This window comes from Cariama cristata, unplaced genomic scaffold (genome assembly GCF_000690535.1).
Source record: "Cariama cristata isolate BGI_N322 unplaced genomic scaffold, ASM69053v1 scaffold10338, whole genome shotgun sequence".
In the NCBI taxonomy this organism is placed as follows: Eukaryota; Metazoa; Chordata; class Aves; order Cariamiformes; family Cariamidae; genus Cariama; species Cariama cristata.
The window spans coordinates 34,891-52,795 of NW_009629443.1; the positions used below are offsets into that span (position 1 = coordinate 34,891).

Genomic DNA, 17,905 nt, shown 5'->3' on the forward strand with positions numbered 1-17,905 from the left:
CCTTGGGGCTGTAGCATTGCATGGGGTTGTTGTGTCCAAAGTGCAGGACCTGGCACTTGACCTTGTTGAACATCATACAGTTGGTCTTGGCCCATTGATCTAGCCTGTCCAGATCACCAGAAATGCACAAGATGGTGTAAGAATTACAATACTGTGGTGTCAAAGAAATTTTAACATCTACCATTCCTTCCTATTCCGTGTGATCCCTTCCCCAATTGTAAGTGTTATGCCTGTGCAAAGACATCTTTTTTTTTTTTTTTTTTTTGGCATCTTTATCTCCCAAGAAATTAACGCATGCCATGCACTTGATAATGTAAGAAGACTTACCCTCCATCAGAGAATAAAACTTGGGTTGTAAATACAATCAAGATTACAGATTTTCATGTGCTAGAATGTTTATTCACTAAATAGAATTCCTAGCAAAGTCTTTACATTGATCATAACTTTACTAGTTCCAAAAGGTTGGTTTGGAAATTTAAATCTTCTGGAGATTCTTTTTTCATATATATTACATGCAGACTGCTTCCACTTTATTGTAGGTGAGAGGCATTTTCACAGAAGAGTGATGGATTTTACTTGCATCTCTGAGTATTTTATAGAAGTTGGAAACATAGTAGTAGCTCATGTGTTTTACATGGTGTATACATTCACGTGAAGTAACCTGATAGGTGATTCCTAAGACCCAAGATACACAGAGTTTTAGCTGAACTGTGGTTTTCATCAGTTTGATTTTTCATCTGCATACCTGATCTGAAAGTTGATATGGTGAATTTTACTGCCTGTGCAATAAGGAGTAATTGTCCTTGACTTTAAGTAGAAAGGCCATATCTGTATTAGATTAAAAACCTTGTTTAAACTTGCTGTGCAATTTCAGCGTACCTCGAAGGACAGTTAATCATTCCTCTTGTCTTGCAGGGTCCTATCATTTTGAAACCCTTGTAATGATGAGGTCAGATTAAGTGAATGAAGCAATTTAATTTGCCAGCTACCAAGTATGGACAAACATAGGAATCTCATAAGAATGTTGCTGAAATCTGTGGAAGAACTCAGCCAAAACATGTATAGTAATTCTAGTATTTCTCCAAAACAAAAACATGACAAGAACCAGTAAGTAAAGCTCATCTGGATTGGAGAAATTTTTAATGGACTTGTGGAAAGTCAGTCCTGAGAGCAGCCCTGAGTGCCTTCAGTGTGCTTCTGTCTGGCTGCCTGATTTCCTTCTGTTCCATTGCACCGTCTTGCTCTGTGTCACTGGGTGCTACTCAGTCTCAGAGTTGTTGCTGACAGATGAAATAAATGCCATCAGAGACTGCAACTCTGACTCTCCAACTCTAGAGGTTGTCTTTGTGTTCTTTGACCCAACAGCACTTTGTGTTTCTAGGTTTTGGTTTTGATTTGTTTTTTAATATTGAGTACACTAAAGGAATAATTCTTAAGCTATTCGATTATGTTCCGAGAATGTTTTATATGATGCAGAATGCAAGGAAATTAAAGTCCAAGCCAATTTAATAGCTGAGAAATGTCCTTTCCCTAATATTGTGTAGTTTTTATTTCTTGACATTCTTACACTAGAAATTATGTACTCTAGGGTTTAACCAAGCCTCTTGACCATATCCTACCATCACTTCTATTAGCAAGGAATTCCTGTTAGGCAACACATACACTATTAAAGAACATGTAGGGAAGAGTAGTGTTTTTTGGTTTTTTTAAAGTTGAAAAATTCATTTAAGGAGTCAAATTTCAGGATTCAAAGGAATATGATAGTAGTATGGTTTCAGAATGTGTCATATCTGATGTTCAGGATAGTAGTCCAGCTCAGTTAAGAACAAAGTATTTGTGCATTAAGTAGTTGGAGAACAGAAGCAGTCTGTTCTGTTTCAAAGGTGACCTTTCATGTAGTCGGAGAAGCGGGTCCTAATTGTGAATGCTGAAAAGAATGTCTTCAGTGAATACTTGGCTAATCCTCTGGCTAAAATATATTTGCACAAAGACTGTTGTGAATAAAATAAGATGTAGGATTGTAGGACTCAAGAGTCTGTTGGAGCAGTGGTATGTGTTGCTTGAATGCAATTTGTCAAGTTGAAGAAGTACTTCAAAGGACACATATTTAAATGTTAAATAATACATCTTCAAATGGTAGAATGACTGTCTTAAGACACTTAAGTTCTTTCTGTATCTGCATTCAGACTTTGAAGATAAAATCACAAATGCTCTGAAGCATTTTCCCAAAGCAGTATTTGTGTGGCAAATAGATGCTCTCCATAGGCTTGGTGCACATGTATAGGACAGCATACTTAGAATATGCCTCGGTATTCTGAGCCAGATACTCTAGATAGAGCATCTGGTTATTCTTTGCAGGTGTGTTTGTTTTGTTTTGTTTTACCTATGTTAGTATTAGCTAGCTCTATCTCAACTCATCGTTTCCAGCATTCACACCTCTGTAGTCTTCTTTCATGTTTTTGTGTGCTTTGCTTTGTTGTGTGTTTGTTTTGTTCCCGAGGCCTCTGAAAAAAAATCTTATGGGTTCTTAAGACTTTGTTTGATCTTTTTCTTAGTTTTTGTTTTTGCTCCCATTTTTCCAATGGTTAAATGGCATGCTTCAGTTTGCTCAGTCTGTCTCTTGTACAACCAACCAATTTGGCAACAGATGGGTGCATTTTGTGCTTAATGTTTGTATAGAGTGTATGTTTTTCCTGATGTAACTTCTAGTTATCTGCAGAAGTCTAAACAGCGATCTTATTTTCTTTAGTACTCAACAGCAACATACTGATGATACCATTGACTCAGGAGGTATTCGACACATCAGCCCTTGCCTGCTTGAGTCTTGAATATTTCAATGTGGGTCATCCTCTTTTGTTCTGGGGCTGCTTTGGAGCTCCAAAAGCTGTTCTCTGTGCTTTCCTTTAAGCTGACTTGGATGCTCTGTCTGCCATACTATGAGCGAGCATGACAATCACAAGATGCACTTTCCAATTATGCAGATCTCGGTTTCCAGAGGCTATGGTTAACTTGATTTTTTTTGAGTCCCTGAGCTAATGATGTTATCACAGAATCATAGAATCGATTTGGTTGGAAGAGACCTCTGGGATCATCAAGTCCAACCTTTACCCTAACACCACTATGTCAGCTAGACCATGGCACTAAGTGCCATGTCCAGTCTTTTCTTAAAGAAAACACCTCCAGGGATGGTGACTGTACCAGCTCCCTGGGCAGCCCATTCCAATGCCTAATGACCTTTTCTGTGAAGAAATGCCTCCTCATTTCTAGCCTGAACTTCCCCTGGTGCAACTTGAGACTATGCCCTCTTGTCCTGTCACTTGTTGCCTGGGAGAAGAAACTGCCCCCCCACCTCTCTACAACCTTCTTTCAGGTAGTTGTAGACAGTGATAAGGTCTCCCCTTAGCCTCCTCTTCTCCAGGCTAAACAACCCCAGCTCCCTCAGCCGCTCCCCATCAGACTTGTGCTCCAGGCCCTTCAGCGGACTCGATCCAGCACTTCAATGTCTTTCTTGTAGTGAGGGGCCCAAAACTGAACACAGTATTTGAGGTGCGGCCTCACCAATGCCGAGTACAGGTGGACGATCATTTCCGTCGTCCTGCTGGCCACACTGTTTCCGATACAAGCCAGGATGCTGTTGGCCTTCTTGGCCACCTGGGCACACTGCTGGCTTATGTGCAACTGGCTGTTGACCAGCATCCACAGGTCTTTTTCTGCTTGGCCGCTTTCTAACTCTTCCCCCAGCCTGTAATACTGCATGGGGTTTTTGTGATCGAAGTGTAGGACCTGACACTTGTTCTTGTTGAACCTCATGCCGCTGGTCTTGGCCCATCTATCCAGCCTGTTCAGGTCCCTCTGTAGAGCCTTCCCACCCTCCAGCAGATCAACACTTCCACCCAACTTGGTATAATCTGCAAACTTACTGAGGGTGCACTCAATCCCCACATCCAGAGCATCTATAAAGAAGTTGAACAGCATCGGCCCCAAAACTGAGCCCTGGGGAACACAACTAGTAACTGACTGCCAACTGGATTTAGCTCCATTGACCACAACTCTCTGAGGCCGACCATCTGTCCTCTCTGTCTTTGAGTAGAAAAGTTTACACATATGCTTTCTACAACTTCAGGAAGCTTCAAATGCCTGCCTAGCATTCCTTGGTTATAAGGAAGGGGCAAGCGATGATACCAGAAGATCATCAAGAGCATGATGGTGCAAGACCCATGTACTTCTGTCAGCACTTTTGATTGAATTCTGGAGCTAGGTTTTGTGATCTCTGGAAATGGTGTAATTGTGGTCAACCTGCCAAGGTCAGTGTACATAGACTTAGCAAAGATGACACTGCTCTGAGGTTTATTTCTTTGGTGAAGCAACTGTCTTCCAGAACGAATGCTAATCCACATGACACCTCTCCATCTTGGACAGTCACAGAATTCTAATCCTCTGTCCTAAAGGTGCTTGGTGGCTAGGTGCTGTCAACAATTCCTGATTGGAAGACAAATTGTGCCCTTTCTTTTTTGATGAAGGAAAAGGAAAATGGGATGCTAAAGTAGATAATCTGGAGAAAAGGCTGTGGGGATCATAGAGACACAGTATTGAAAGTGCCCTGGGAAGTTAAATCAGTTACACATCACTAGGATGCTCAGATCAGTCAGAATGATTGCAAGGAACTTGGAAAGAAGGCAGTGCAGTATCTTTTTTTATATTGCTATAAGTGGAGTGGGAAAAGTTAGAGGTCTACCCATGTGTAGTACCAGAGTGTTTATTAGAAACAGTCTGGTAATACATATAGGCACATCCACAATGTGAGTGTGTAGCTCATCTCAAAAAGCAAGTGTTAAGGGAATATAACTTGGTTTTGTAATTGAGCAGACGAATGGTTTAACAAAGTGAACTGGCTGGCTGTCCAGGTGAACTGATCAAGAACTCTAACAAAATTCTCTTTTTATCGGTGGCTTCATGAAAAGTTGTTGCACTCTTGAGCAGCTAACCACTTTGAAGTAGCCACATTGTCTACCTTTACTAAAAAGTATGCTGTTGCATAAACATTCAGGAATGATGCTGAACTTGGTAAAGAAAAAAATGGAAATCAGCTATTGTGTGCTAAGAGACTGAAGACTATCTCCAGCTTATCTGTAAACATGGAAGCACTGCTGATTGGGAAAAAATGTAATGACACTTTTTTAAAGACAGAGTCGATATTGTCATATTGAGTTATTAGAGAGTTAGCCACATTTCTGTTCCCTTCTGTTAGTGTCTGATTGCTTGCTGCTCTGCAGCTCAGAAGAGGGAACCACAATGTTTTAAGGCGTGCATGCTGAGTGAGGGAAGAAAATGAGCAATCTGCATTATGCAAAAAGTTCTTAGGCTTGAGTATTTGCAAGATGTACATGTTCAGTGAGAATTCACCTGTAGGTAACCCAAATTCAGTTGTTGTTTAATAACTTCCTTTCTTGTCTTACGTCTCATAATATGAAAGTATTAATAATGTGGATTCTGGAATTTGGATTTATGTTATAAAGTTGAATGAAATGTAAATTGGGGGGCAAAATACAAAATGGAGTTTGGTTGTGGTTTTTGAAGATTTGGGGGGGGCTGCATACCTGGGCTGCATACTTGTTCTGTAAGTGAAATGTGATTTCACAAATGAATGTTGAAATACAACTTTCTGTGACGTTCTGTCACAGAATCACAGAATGGTTGAGGTTGGAAGGGACCTCTGGAGGTCATCTGGTCCAACCCTTCCTGCTCAACCACAGTCGCTAGAGCCAGTTGCTCACCACCATGTCCAGAAGCCTTTTGAATCGGGTATACGGTTGGACTTGATGATCTTTGAGGTCTCTTCCAACCATAATGATTCTATGATTCTATGAATATCTCCAAGGACAGAGACTCCACCACCTCCCTGGGCAGCTTGTGCCAGTGCTCAGTCACCCTCACAGTAAAAAAGTGTTTCCTGATGTTCAAGGGGAATCTCCTGTGTTTCAGTTTCTGCCCACTGCGTCTGGTCCTGTCACTGAGCACCACTGAAAAGAGCCTGGCTCCATCTTCTTTGCACCCTCCCTTCAGGCATTTAAATACACTGATGAGATCCCACTGAGCCTTCCCTTCTCCACATGGAACAGTCCCAGCTCTCTCAGCCTTTCCTCATCTGTTCCAGTCCCTTAATCATCTTACTGGCCCTTTGGTGCACTCTCTCCAGTCTGTCCCTGTCTCTCTCGTACTGGGGAGGCCAGATCGAGACAAAAAAGAAACTCTTATTGGAGGTAATGTTCTTTGACAGTGGTTTTAAAACTGCATGTAATACGTAATAGTAAAGCTTATTAGTGACTCCCTATAAGAGGCATATTTAACAAATTTGCGTATGTGCTCCTAGTGAAACTTAATACTATAAAAAACTCTGTGCTGTAAGTAACAGCTAGATGTAGTTGGTAGAGCTTGTAATTTAATAAAACACAACATAAACAGAGGTGTCTAACAAAGAAGTATCTGGATTTTGTGAATTCAACTGTCTGAAGTCAGGACTTTCTACACCATCTTATGAAGACAAATCTGTGTCAATCTGTAGTCAAGTCAGAATGCTTGGCTTTCAGACAGTTGGCTTTAATGTTCTGGGGAGTGCTGTAGTCCTCTGAGCTTTTTTGTGTGATTAAATAAGAAACTATAAACAGTTGGTATCAGTGTTTTTTCTTGATGGTCATCCTATAACAGTCATAAGCTGGTTCCAACAGGGCTTCTGGAGTATGACGCTAGTATATGTAATGGTAAATCAGTGTTGATTATGAAGAAAATGCTCAGTGAGTCCATTTATTTTCCTGCCCAATGCAGAGTTCCAGTTTACTACTTAATTTCTTGCTAAGAACTCTGCTTGTGATAATCATCTGCTTTCTTCTTCTTGTCTCTGTTCAGCCTTGAATTTCAGCAGTAGACTACTTCTAAACTGTAATGGAAGCAAGAGCTAAAGGATACAATTACTTAGCTGTGTGGATTAGAAGTTGAGATTTTTATAAACCTTATTACAAACATATCCCAGAATATTGTCAATTTATCAATGCCTGTTTCTGGCTTTACAGTACGAGTTTTTCATATTGAAATTTAAGTATAAAAAGTGATTTTTAAATGATACAATACCAATTTTTTAAACAGACAAAACTATTTTGAGGGTTTTCAACACTGAGTTTTGCAAGGGACCAAAAAATACCTCAGACGTGAATTTAAGAAAGCAAGAAGACTAATTTTCAAATATTATTTCAGAAATTCCATCTTTCATATTAAAAGCTAAAATGATTGTAAAAGGTAAAAAACGTAAAAAGTAAATATAACTGAAAATCAAAACCACCAGTTGTGTATAATAAGGATTGTAATTGTTCCTCAGAAAAGCTACTACTACTAATTCTGCATGTTTTGAAATGTTTTTCCTGGGCCTTCTCATCAGCAAAAGGTACCTGAGATCATAAAGGTTCTGCTGTACCACTGTATACATCCATATACAACTCCACAGTCTGTTTTTTGTCACTGTAGTATCTTGTAGCCTAGCTTTATTACACAACGTGGGGATAAAAAAGACATACTTTTGCAGATGATTTGCTGAATTTGCAGCTAACTAAATGATAATAGTTTTCATCCATTTCTTTTGATATATTAGCAGTATAAATTGTTTTCATAAATCTCAGCTTGGCTGCATTATCTTTATTCTTTGGAGAGGAAGCAAGTGAAGAACAGTTTCGTATTGTATTTTTCACTCCCCTTCTTCCTTCTTCCCTCTTCCCCTTCTTCCCTCCTCCCTCCCTCCCTCCTAGCTGTACAAAAAAGTGAACAGAGGGATATATGAATAGCTTTAGATTGGCTGATGCCAGGACGGAGGGCTAGGAATTTCTGAAATTTTTTGTTTGTTTTTGCTTTTTATCACACTATTTTTCTTTTAAATAACAGGTAATGGAAAAGATAATCAAAGAGAAACAATAGTTGTGTCAAAAGAAAGTGGAATCATGAAAAATTTATTTTATGGTTTTGTCTCAGAAGTTAATATTTCAAGTTAATATTTGAACAAAATGAGGCCTATAACTATTTTGAATTCAGAATTTTACCCCCAAAAACCAGTCACAGTATATGCATTTTAATAAATACAGTTTAAGAATATGCTGTTGGACTGTTAATTTTTATGCCTCAGGGTAGCACTGAGCACTATTTCTACTTTTAGAAGCTTCCTCTCATTAGTGTAGTACAATCTCTTATATAGAACCTGTTTTAAACTCCAATCTGAATCTACAAATGTAAAACCTGACTTTTGAACTATTTGCTTTTTTGAACACTCTTCTTTAAAGGACCTATCAGGATCTCTCCCCAAAATCTAGAAGCTTGAAGGATAAGGGAGGAACAGTGTTGCATGGCCCAAACACATGTGCTTTCGTCATTAGCAAGGTACAGCATGACCTCATGTTGACCTCAAAGGTAAATCGCTAACAGGGAACAATTATACATGCCTGTGAAAGCAGCTTAGTTTTTGAACATAATCAAGACAATAACTTCAGTGTGTAGAATAAAATTAAATTTACAACTCTGTCTGTCTGCCTTTCTCTTTCTCTCTCTTGTCTCTCTCCAAGTCTCTTCTTGAGAGAATGTTGTGTTTTTCATATGTGTGTGTTGCGAAAGAAAATTACTTTTCTAGAGGTCATAATAAATTCCTAAATATGGGGAACCCAAAGGATCTTGTATCCAATTTAGTCAAATTGTACATCTTAGAATGAAATGCTCTTTTTAATGGAAAGGTTTCATTTGTTGTCTAGAGTATTGATATTGCAGCCTTCAGAATGTGTGTCTATATTACCTTGGGGAATCTTGTGTAGTTCTGAAATGTATAGATCATTTAAACTTATGGTAAAGTTAATTTTTGTGTGCTTATCTTAGACTGCCACACAAACCTATGACAATTTATTTTTTTGTAGAAGACTAAATATTCTGTAGCATTTTGTGATACATCTCTACATATGATGGAATACGATTTAGCTAGCAGTTCTGAGCTATTTGGAGAAGAATTGCTGCCAGCATCTTGGAACTGTTAGCCATATCTGTCCCATGTGATTTGTATAATATAATTGTTTGACATGAATTTTATTTTGTTTTGTTTTGGTTTTTTTCTAGAATGAGAGAGCATATTCCTTCTGTGGAACAATAGAATACATGGCTCCAGATATTGTAAGAGGAGGAGATACAGGACATGATAAGGTATGTTCTGTCTAAGTTTATTACTGAAAAGAAATTTATCCTTTAGGCAACACTGTTGTACAGCTTAAGTGATAATGTCTTATTTAAACATGCCTTATTTCAGATTGTCCTAAAATAGATTGTTGCATATAGTTAAAAACATCAATATGATGTACTTTCAGTTTTTAATCTTAAGCAAAAGGCATATTTATAAAGGTATTGAGGCTCATTTGTGTTCTATTCAAAATTTGTTCTAAACATGCGGCGGGACAAAAAATCTTAGCTGATGTTTCCTTTTAAATAAAAAACTATTTAGTTCAGAGTGGAAAAATTACTATTTTGTGGCTAATACTGATAAATTTTTTAAATTATACATCAGGGAAATCTGTTATCTTTCTTGAAGTGTGGAGTGACTTCTTAATGTTACTAATGTTACAGATGTTCTCAGATTTAATTCTGTTTAGCTTGAGGCTCAAGTTTCACGAGGAATTAGTGTCAGTAATTGATGGGAACGATCACGACAACCATAATTCAGAGGTGGTATTTGAAACCAAAAAAACCCTACTCCCCAAAAGAATTCTACAATATTAGTAGTTTAAATATTCTGAGAAGTTTTGGAGAATATTTATTCTCGGATTTTTTTTTTGCTGTAGATTGAGTTGACTTGTCTTTCTGTTGGGGGTCACGGAATATAGTTGATCACAGTTCCTCTTATAACAGCCTTTTTTAAGCACTGGAAAAATGTTATGTCACCCTCCATCTGCTTTTTCTGGACTAACTGGACTCAGTCTGACTTTTGCCTGAGAAGGTTCTTTCTTCTTCTCTATGGGTTCTGCTTCTCTTTTCGTCTGAGTTTGCTTGTACATTTCTTCAGGTAGGGAGCACTGTAGTGGGCACAGTGTTTCAGCTGGGAGTTGACAGTCTGAAGTACTGCAGGATGATTACCTCCCTGATTCTTCTATTAAACATAAAATAGAATGTGCTTTGTCCTTTCATTTAGTCGTTGTCTCACACCTACTTTGTATTCCAATATAACCTCCGCATCTTTTTCTACTGTACTGCTTGCCTAGTCATTATTAAAAATGGGATTTTACAAACTTACGAATTGAAGCTCTTTCCTGCACTTTCTTAGTTTAGTCTTGCCAGTTTCAGAGAATCTCTGCAATGGATCAGTCACTTTGAATTGTGATTCTGTCTTCTCAAGTGCTTACAAATTCAGTATTGTTGCTGATTTAAAGAGGAATCTCTGTTCTGTTATTTTTGGTTCTGTCTGGTACTTTCATTAGGTGTAGCGCAGAGCCATACAGTATTCTATAAGAAATAGCTTCACAGTTTGATACGAAATGGTCACTGATAAATAAGAGTGATTTTGCAGTTACCTATGTGATGGTAATTGTTTATACCACACACTCTCTGCCTTACCATTGGCAATGTCATGTGATGCAGTATTAGAAGGTTTTTAGTGTATTTCATACTTACTGCATATCTAGCAACTCTTCTTACCTAAAGAGGAAATGAGACTGCTTTAGTAGGCTAAGCTCTCATTAATCATTGTTTTTGATTTGTAATCTCTTCTAGATACCTGTATTGTTTGTCTAAGACTTGCTCTAGTATTTCAGTGTGTATTTTTTTTAAAGTTTGATTTCTGATTCTGCAGATCCTCCTTTTCTTCTGGAAAAACACATGCCAAGAAAAAAATTCTTCTTTAAGGTTTTCTCTTATCATTGTGTATTTGCAAAGATAATTACTAACAGTACAGAGACTTCGTCAGCTAGTTGTTCTAGACACTGTTGGCTGAATATGTGAAACTTTGTATATGTTGAAGCAAAAAAGAAATAAAATGTGAGGCCAAATTGTCATCACTTCACGGATTGTCTTCCTGTATTGTATTAATACTGTCAACATAAGTAAAGCAGAGCTTCAGTTTCATTGATTTGCAAATTCCATGGAAGTAAAACTGAGAAGTTCAAACACGTGTAATTAAATTATTTTGTTGAAATAACTGAACTGCTTCCTTTATTATTCATAGTAGCATCTTTTCTTTTAAAAGAGAGAAATATTTTGTAAGTTATGAGTTATCAGAGATATAAATAATATGATTAGTATATGGGAAGCTGAAGATCACATATGTTACTAGGGAATATAAGATAAAATTCCATAGCATTTTCAAGTGCCCTGATTAACTGTGACCTGTGCTCTTAAATTGTGCTTTTTGACAGTTCCCTTAGTTTCATTCTTAGGTTCTACTACTTCTTAGCAAAGCTTAGTTTCCTCTGTTATTTCAAGTACGTGTTAGAATTCTTATCACCTCACAATGGTAAAAAAAAAAAGTAATTCTAGGGGGAGGGGAAAAAAAAGGAGCTTTAGTAGTCAATGGAAAGAGTCCAGCTTGAGAAATCAGTTGAAGAAGCTAAATCGAGAGATTTCAAGATAATTTATCATAGAAAATGTCTCCAATCAGTACAGCAATTGTTCATGCTTTATTGTATCCAGATTGACCTTTATATTGATAGGTGGTCTCTTCCTTTCCTAGTTGCTTTCTAGGTGCATTGTTTTGTTCCTTCTTCTGTAAACAATTTTGCTTCAACATATAACATACATAATTATTGTTGTTCTATAGGCTGTTGATTGGTGGAGTGTTGGTGTTCTTATGTATGAATTATTAACTGGAGCATCACCATTTACAGTTGATGGAGAGAAGAATTCCCAAGCAGAGATCTCTAGGTAAGATTCAAAACAGTAAAGTATACATGCTTGCTCACAAAGTGATGCTCATGCCATAATACATGCTTTGTGAGAGTTTTAATCTAAAATTTAGGAAGAAAGTGTTACCAGGGTAACATTTTAGGTGCTCTGGTTCTGTTTAACAGAACGACATCTGGAAGCAGGTAGGTTTTACTAACCTCAGCAGGTTATTGAAATAGTAGAACTGACCTTTACAAAACACCTGTTTTGTTTTAAACTGCAGTGGAACCACAGCTTTATAGGTGTTCAACCCTGTTGCATGTTTACTGTTGAAAAGGAAGTCAAATGAAATATGAAATTATATGTAAATAGAATTGTCACATTCAAAATCTTGATACATAATGAGACATATATTTAGCTAGTGTCAGCTCTTGCTAGATCGCTCTATCAGACTACAGGTTTGAAGTGTCAGGATGTACCCTACTCCCACCTTTTTCTCACAGTTAGTATTTATTTTATTAGTGTATAACATGAAACAAAGAACATAATCTTTTCTAGCCATACTTGCATATCTGAGAAGAAATGAATGTGATACTTACAGAAATGAAATAACCTATACCATTCTTATTTTACATGTAAACTTTTCCTGACTACCAGCTTTGTTATGTTCAGTAATCTCTACGCTTTAAAGGTTTGTTTTCAGTAGCCATGTAAAAGCATTGGAGCATTTTAAAAAGACAAAGCAATAAGCTTGCCCAAAACACATTACTGAATTTCCCCCCTAAATGAGAATTTCCTGTTACTGGATTTCTCTTGGGAATGGGGAGTTGAGGGCTTAAATTACACAAATTAGTAACTGCTGTCAAGATCAGCTTGTAGTTCCAGTCCCCAAACTAAGAATAATCTTGCTCTTATTGGAATGTATTACCATGGTTCTGACCCTCACCTGAAGTCACTTGGTATTTAAGAGTATAATGGGCAACAGAACATACATGAATTATTTAGATAATTTATTTTACTTCTGTTATAAATTCAGGCAGTTTCTTGGAAGGTTAAGACTGGTTTATTGGTTTCTAGGTCTTTACCAGAACAGGAAACTTAGTGGGCCACTAGAAAAACACTGGGGGGTGAAATCCATTAACAAAACAGAATTCACGACTTCACCCTCTTGGGCATTATAATAGAGTTAAAAAATTAACTCCTCCTGACTTATTTAAGGTTAAAAATTTTGTTCATTGCTTACTTATGCCATGTCTGAATTGGTAATTTTGACTCCCAGGATTTACTGAATGGAACTCTGAAGTCAAAGTTACAAATTTTTTGGAGAGAACCTTGACCTGAATTTTACAGATACAGTTTTTCCCAAGAACTGGGAAACTTTTTAGATATGTGTTCTACAGGAGTTGACTGTCTTTTGGTAGGTCCTTATGTGCTCTTTAGTATCTTAATCTTTCTGATAATTTAAGATTGAGAAACTGCAAGGTTGCCAGCATCCATCCTCTGATGGCTAATAACCTAATTTCTGATCTAAATTTAGTTGTGGCAAGTTTACTGTGTTGCTGCTCAGTATGCCTTTTGTTCTGGTTGGCATTTATGCTACACATTTATAGACAGCAATCCTGTAGTCTTTCAGCTTTTATTTTTATAAATTTAGAAGGTAAATTCTTAGGTTTTTTTATTTAAAGATGTTCCACAGTCTTCCTGTTCCCTGAAAAAGCCTTTTCTGAACTCAGCTTGTGTTGTTCTTTCTTACGTATGGATAATTTATTCCTGTTGATGTTGCAAGAGGATCTTGTTTAAGGGAAGTAATAACTCACCATCTAAACAAAAAGATACTCCTTCTTTTTTCCTTAGGTTCCTCTTGTTGATGCAAATGGTGGACTGATAGATGTAATTCCTTCTCCTTTTCTATCACTTCCAACTGATAAGCCCCTAGTTTATAGCTGAAATCTCATTAGTCCCAACTATATGACTGCATTTCAGACTTGATTTCATCTGTCTTCTGTTACTTCAGTACTCATAAGACCCATGGTTTCTGAATCCTTTCCATTGATAGCAGTTTCTGTGCTGGATGACATCCGTTTTGTGCATTTGCAGTTTATTTGTGTAATTAATGTTATGTTCCTTTTAAGAGTGTAGCTGAGCATATGAGAAATTGTTTTTTTTACTGTGTCCTGGCTGCTGCACTGAGTCATCTGGAACCTTTTGGGGAATGGTGGTTGCCCTGTGCCTTGGGGAGTAGCAGGAGTGTGTTTGGGGCTTTCCCTGAGGGTAGGGTAGAGCAGACAGAACAGGTGTGGGATATCAGCAGGCTGTGGTGCCCCTGCAGCCCAGGCAGGAGGTGAGAAGAGTAGGGAGCAGAAGTACATCTCAGAGAAGATGGAAAGAAAACCTTTTTCTAAAGATTGAAGGGGAACGCATAGAGTTTGCTACAACTTGGGAAGCTGTTAGGCTGCTTGCTTGAGGGCATGCCTGAAAGAAATGATCCACCCTTCCTGACATGCTAGCTTGTTAAATTTAGAAATTCTTGTTACCATATTCATGGCTTTTCAGAAATGTCCTCCTTGTATTTATCTCTAGTGTGGGTACACTGAGCTTTCAAGAAATAACAGCTGAATTTTCAGTACCTATCTTTATCCTAAGCCTGTCTGGCCTAGAAGCTATGATCTTTATTTCCTTTTTTCTGTGATACTTTTGTCACTGAGGACACATTTGCAATTTACACTTAATGTCTTTTTTTTGATAATTCTTTCAATTATGTCTGCAACCTTTTCTATAAAGTTTTCTGTTGAATTGGGATGCAGACTCTAGATAATTATACACCTATAATTAAATAAGTTCCAAATTCTCTCCGTGACTGTCTTTGATATTTCTAGTTTCATTTCCTCTCTAAACTGATGAAAAACTGAATTGCAGATAACTTCATCAGATATTTACAGATGCCAGTGGTAATGAAATCTGTAGCACTAACACAGAGATATGAGATGGTACAAACTTCTCTCTTAATGGCAAACTTACTCTAAACAGAAATTGTATTCCCTAGCCTAAATACGGTTTAACTTGCCAATTACAGCAGACTTAGAGAACTCAGTTTTCTCTTACTCAGTCACAAGCCCTGAAAGCATAATTTCCATTGCCTTTGATTTTTCTGAGTTTAAGGAAAAAAAGTCGTCTTCTAAATGAATCCAGGTCCGTCTTTTATTTTACCTATGTAGGAAGTAATCTTAGATATTTTTAGATAATTTTATTTATTCCCTTGTGAGGCACAGTGGCTATCTGCTGTTAAATTTGAGCATAAAGTTTTGTTCTGAAATACCTTTCTAATGGACAGTTCAGTTGTTCTGTCATGGGTTATTAAACTAAATTAAAAAAAAATCACAGAACTAGTCACGTATCTGTCCTTTTCTAGTATGCCCTCTACCCTTTCTTCTCCTATCTTCCCAAATCTTCCTTTGATTTTTGAGAATTCTGGACTTAAATTGCTGCAGAGCCATGGATGGGACCCATACTGCAAAAGCATAGGCAAGGGCTGGGTTTGATTACAAACCCAGTATTTTCAGTTTGACCATGAGTGATTTGTAGTGCTGACTTGAAAGACAGACAAATCCATTTTAGGGTGTTGACTTTTGAGGGTCTTGTCATACATACAGGAATTTAAAATGAGCATGAAGTTTTTGGAGTATTATTTTGCTGCTGTGCAGCAGCTTAGAAAATCTCACCAGCTTTTGGGGTTATGAGTAGATAGGTATGTAAAATAATCTGTAGAAGCATATGATACCGTATTAGCATACTAATGCTAATAGCAGCCTGAGCTCTTTATTTAACATAGTTGGTTAGACTTTATTTATAATCTTTATGGAGGATGGCTGAAATTTGACCATCCATTAGATGCTATGAAGATATTTTATCACAGTTCTGAAAAAAACCTTGTCCTGATAAAGCTTTTGGGAAGATGTATAGCAGGTGTATATAGGGATTCCCTTCTTTATTCTCTGCTTGTGAAGACTCCAGTGATTGCTAGATCTTTTAAAGGACAGAGTAGTCATTAAATCCATCTTGTAATTTGCATGGTGTCTTCTTGACTTTTGTCCTAGAGCTTATAGCTGTCTACCTAGAATGTACAGCATTTGTATGTTTGACAGGAGTCCAGAGTCCAAGAACTGATAGACAATAATGTAATGATGCTTTTCTAACAGATAGCAATGACTCAGGAAATCTCCGCCACATGAAGGAAACCATTTGACGCTAGACTTAGTGTGAATCGTATCACATCAGTGACTGCCTACGGATCAGTTCAACCTTTCAGTAAAGCAGATGGTTTTAAGGAAGTCCTAAGTATTGCATCAAAGTCTATGACTTGCCTAGAACTGGGGATGCACATACAGATCTGACTGCTCCAAGCTGGAACAAAAGAATCTGGTATTAGTAGTTCTGACATGACAGGGCATTCGGCAGAGTCATTCTTAAATGTGAAGGTGAAAACTCTGCTTTGGAAGCTTGTCTCTCTGTCTTTTAACAGGGTTACAGCTTGGGATTGCTTTCTTTTACTCCCTGAATGTCAGGATGGATATGCATCTTTTTGGTGATGCCTATAATACAGTTCTGAGGGCACTGATAATAGAGTGTAGTAACAGTTCTAGCATAAACCTAATGTTTCTGTTGGTCAGCTGTGGTGATCCTTTCAGTTTTTCATGATCTGATTATGTCTTTTACCTGGTGGAAGCAAAACAGAAAGCTTCAAGTTTTGTACTTTTGATGTTTTATTATTGTCTCTTCCACAGTCAGGTTCAGGCATCTGCTTTCAGGCTAATCAGTGGAGGGTGAAAGGTGGTTTCCATCTCAGTACTACATATTTTGTGTCTGTATCTTGACCAAAATAGTTGGGTTTTGGGTTTTCTTCCCTGTCAATTAAAATCTTGTTGATTGGCACCTAGTGTTTACCACTTCCTAAACTTTTTCATCCTCCTTTCTTGTAATCAGTTTTGTTTCTCACTGTTACCATTTTAAACAAGTTACGTAGTTATGGTTTCCAATAATGAATTAGCATTAATTTGTTCAAGTACTCCATGTTCAGTTAGTTTTCCATAGCTTATGCTTTACCTCTCAAAATGATTGCTTAGTGGATATATTTAATTGTAATTTTTACAATATAGTTTATAGATTGGTCAGTCTAGTGATAAACGATAAATTGGTCAAATTGACCAATAAGTCAAATTGCCAAATTGGTCCTATTGTGAATAGATGTTTTCATATTCTTTGACATAAACTGGGTTTTCTCAGCTATGCAGTGCGTCAGAATTTTGACTAGTTTAGCTCTTTACAGGGTTAATTAAAATGAAAAATTAAGAAAATATCTCTCAGCTTCTGGCTAACAGCGTATCTTCCGCGCCTCAAATACTGTGTCCAGTTTTGGGCCCCTCACTACAAGAAAGACATTGAGCTGCTGGAGCGTGTCCAGAGAAGAGTGACAAAGCTGGTGAAGGGTCTGGAGAAAAAGTCTGATGGGGAGTGGCTAAGGGAGCTGGGACTGTTTAGCCTGGAGAAGAGGAGGCTGAGGGGAGACCTTATCGCCCTCTACAGCTACCTGAAAGGAGATTGTAGCGAGGTGGGGGTTGCTCTCTTCTCCCCAGTAACTAGCGATAGGACAAGAGGAAACGGTCTCAAGTTGCACCAGGGGAGATTCAGGTAGGATATTAGGAGGAACTTCTTCACTGTAAGAGTCGTTCGGTATTGGAACGGGCTCCCCAGGGAGGTGGTGGACTCACCATCCCTGGAGGTGTTCAAAAAACGTTTAGATGTGGCACTTCAAGACATGGTTTAGTGGGTTTAGTGGGCATGGTGGCATTGGGTAGATGGTTGGACTTGATGATTTTTGAGGTCTCTTCCAACCATAATGATTCTATGATTCTATGATTCCCTTTCATTTTATCTTAACCACTGGGAGCAATCTGCTGTCCATGTTGGAAAACTCCCAATGACACTGTTTGTAAGGCTTTTATTGAGCATTGCGAGGGCATTGCTG

The 17,905-nt window shown here is 37.8% G+C and overlaps 1 protein-coding gene across 1 annotated transcript in view; it reads left to right on the forward strand.

The window, feature by feature from the left end:
- LOC104165520 (ribosomal protein S6 kinase alpha-5-like) overlaps positions 1 to 11,922 on the forward strand; it is a gene marked incomplete at its 3' end in the record, with an annotated part of 46,656 nt that extends 34,734 nt beyond the window's left edge. Inside the window, exons 7-8 of the mRNA XM_009705172.1 lie at positions 9,136 to 9,219; positions 11,819 to 11,922. Coding sequence (XP_009703474.1) covers positions 9,136 to 9,219; positions 11,819 to 11,922 — 188 coding nt within the window. The remainder of the gene's footprint in view (positions 1 to 9,135; positions 9,220 to 11,818) is intronic.
- Between the last annotated feature and the right edge of the window lie 5,983 nt (positions 11,923 to 17,905).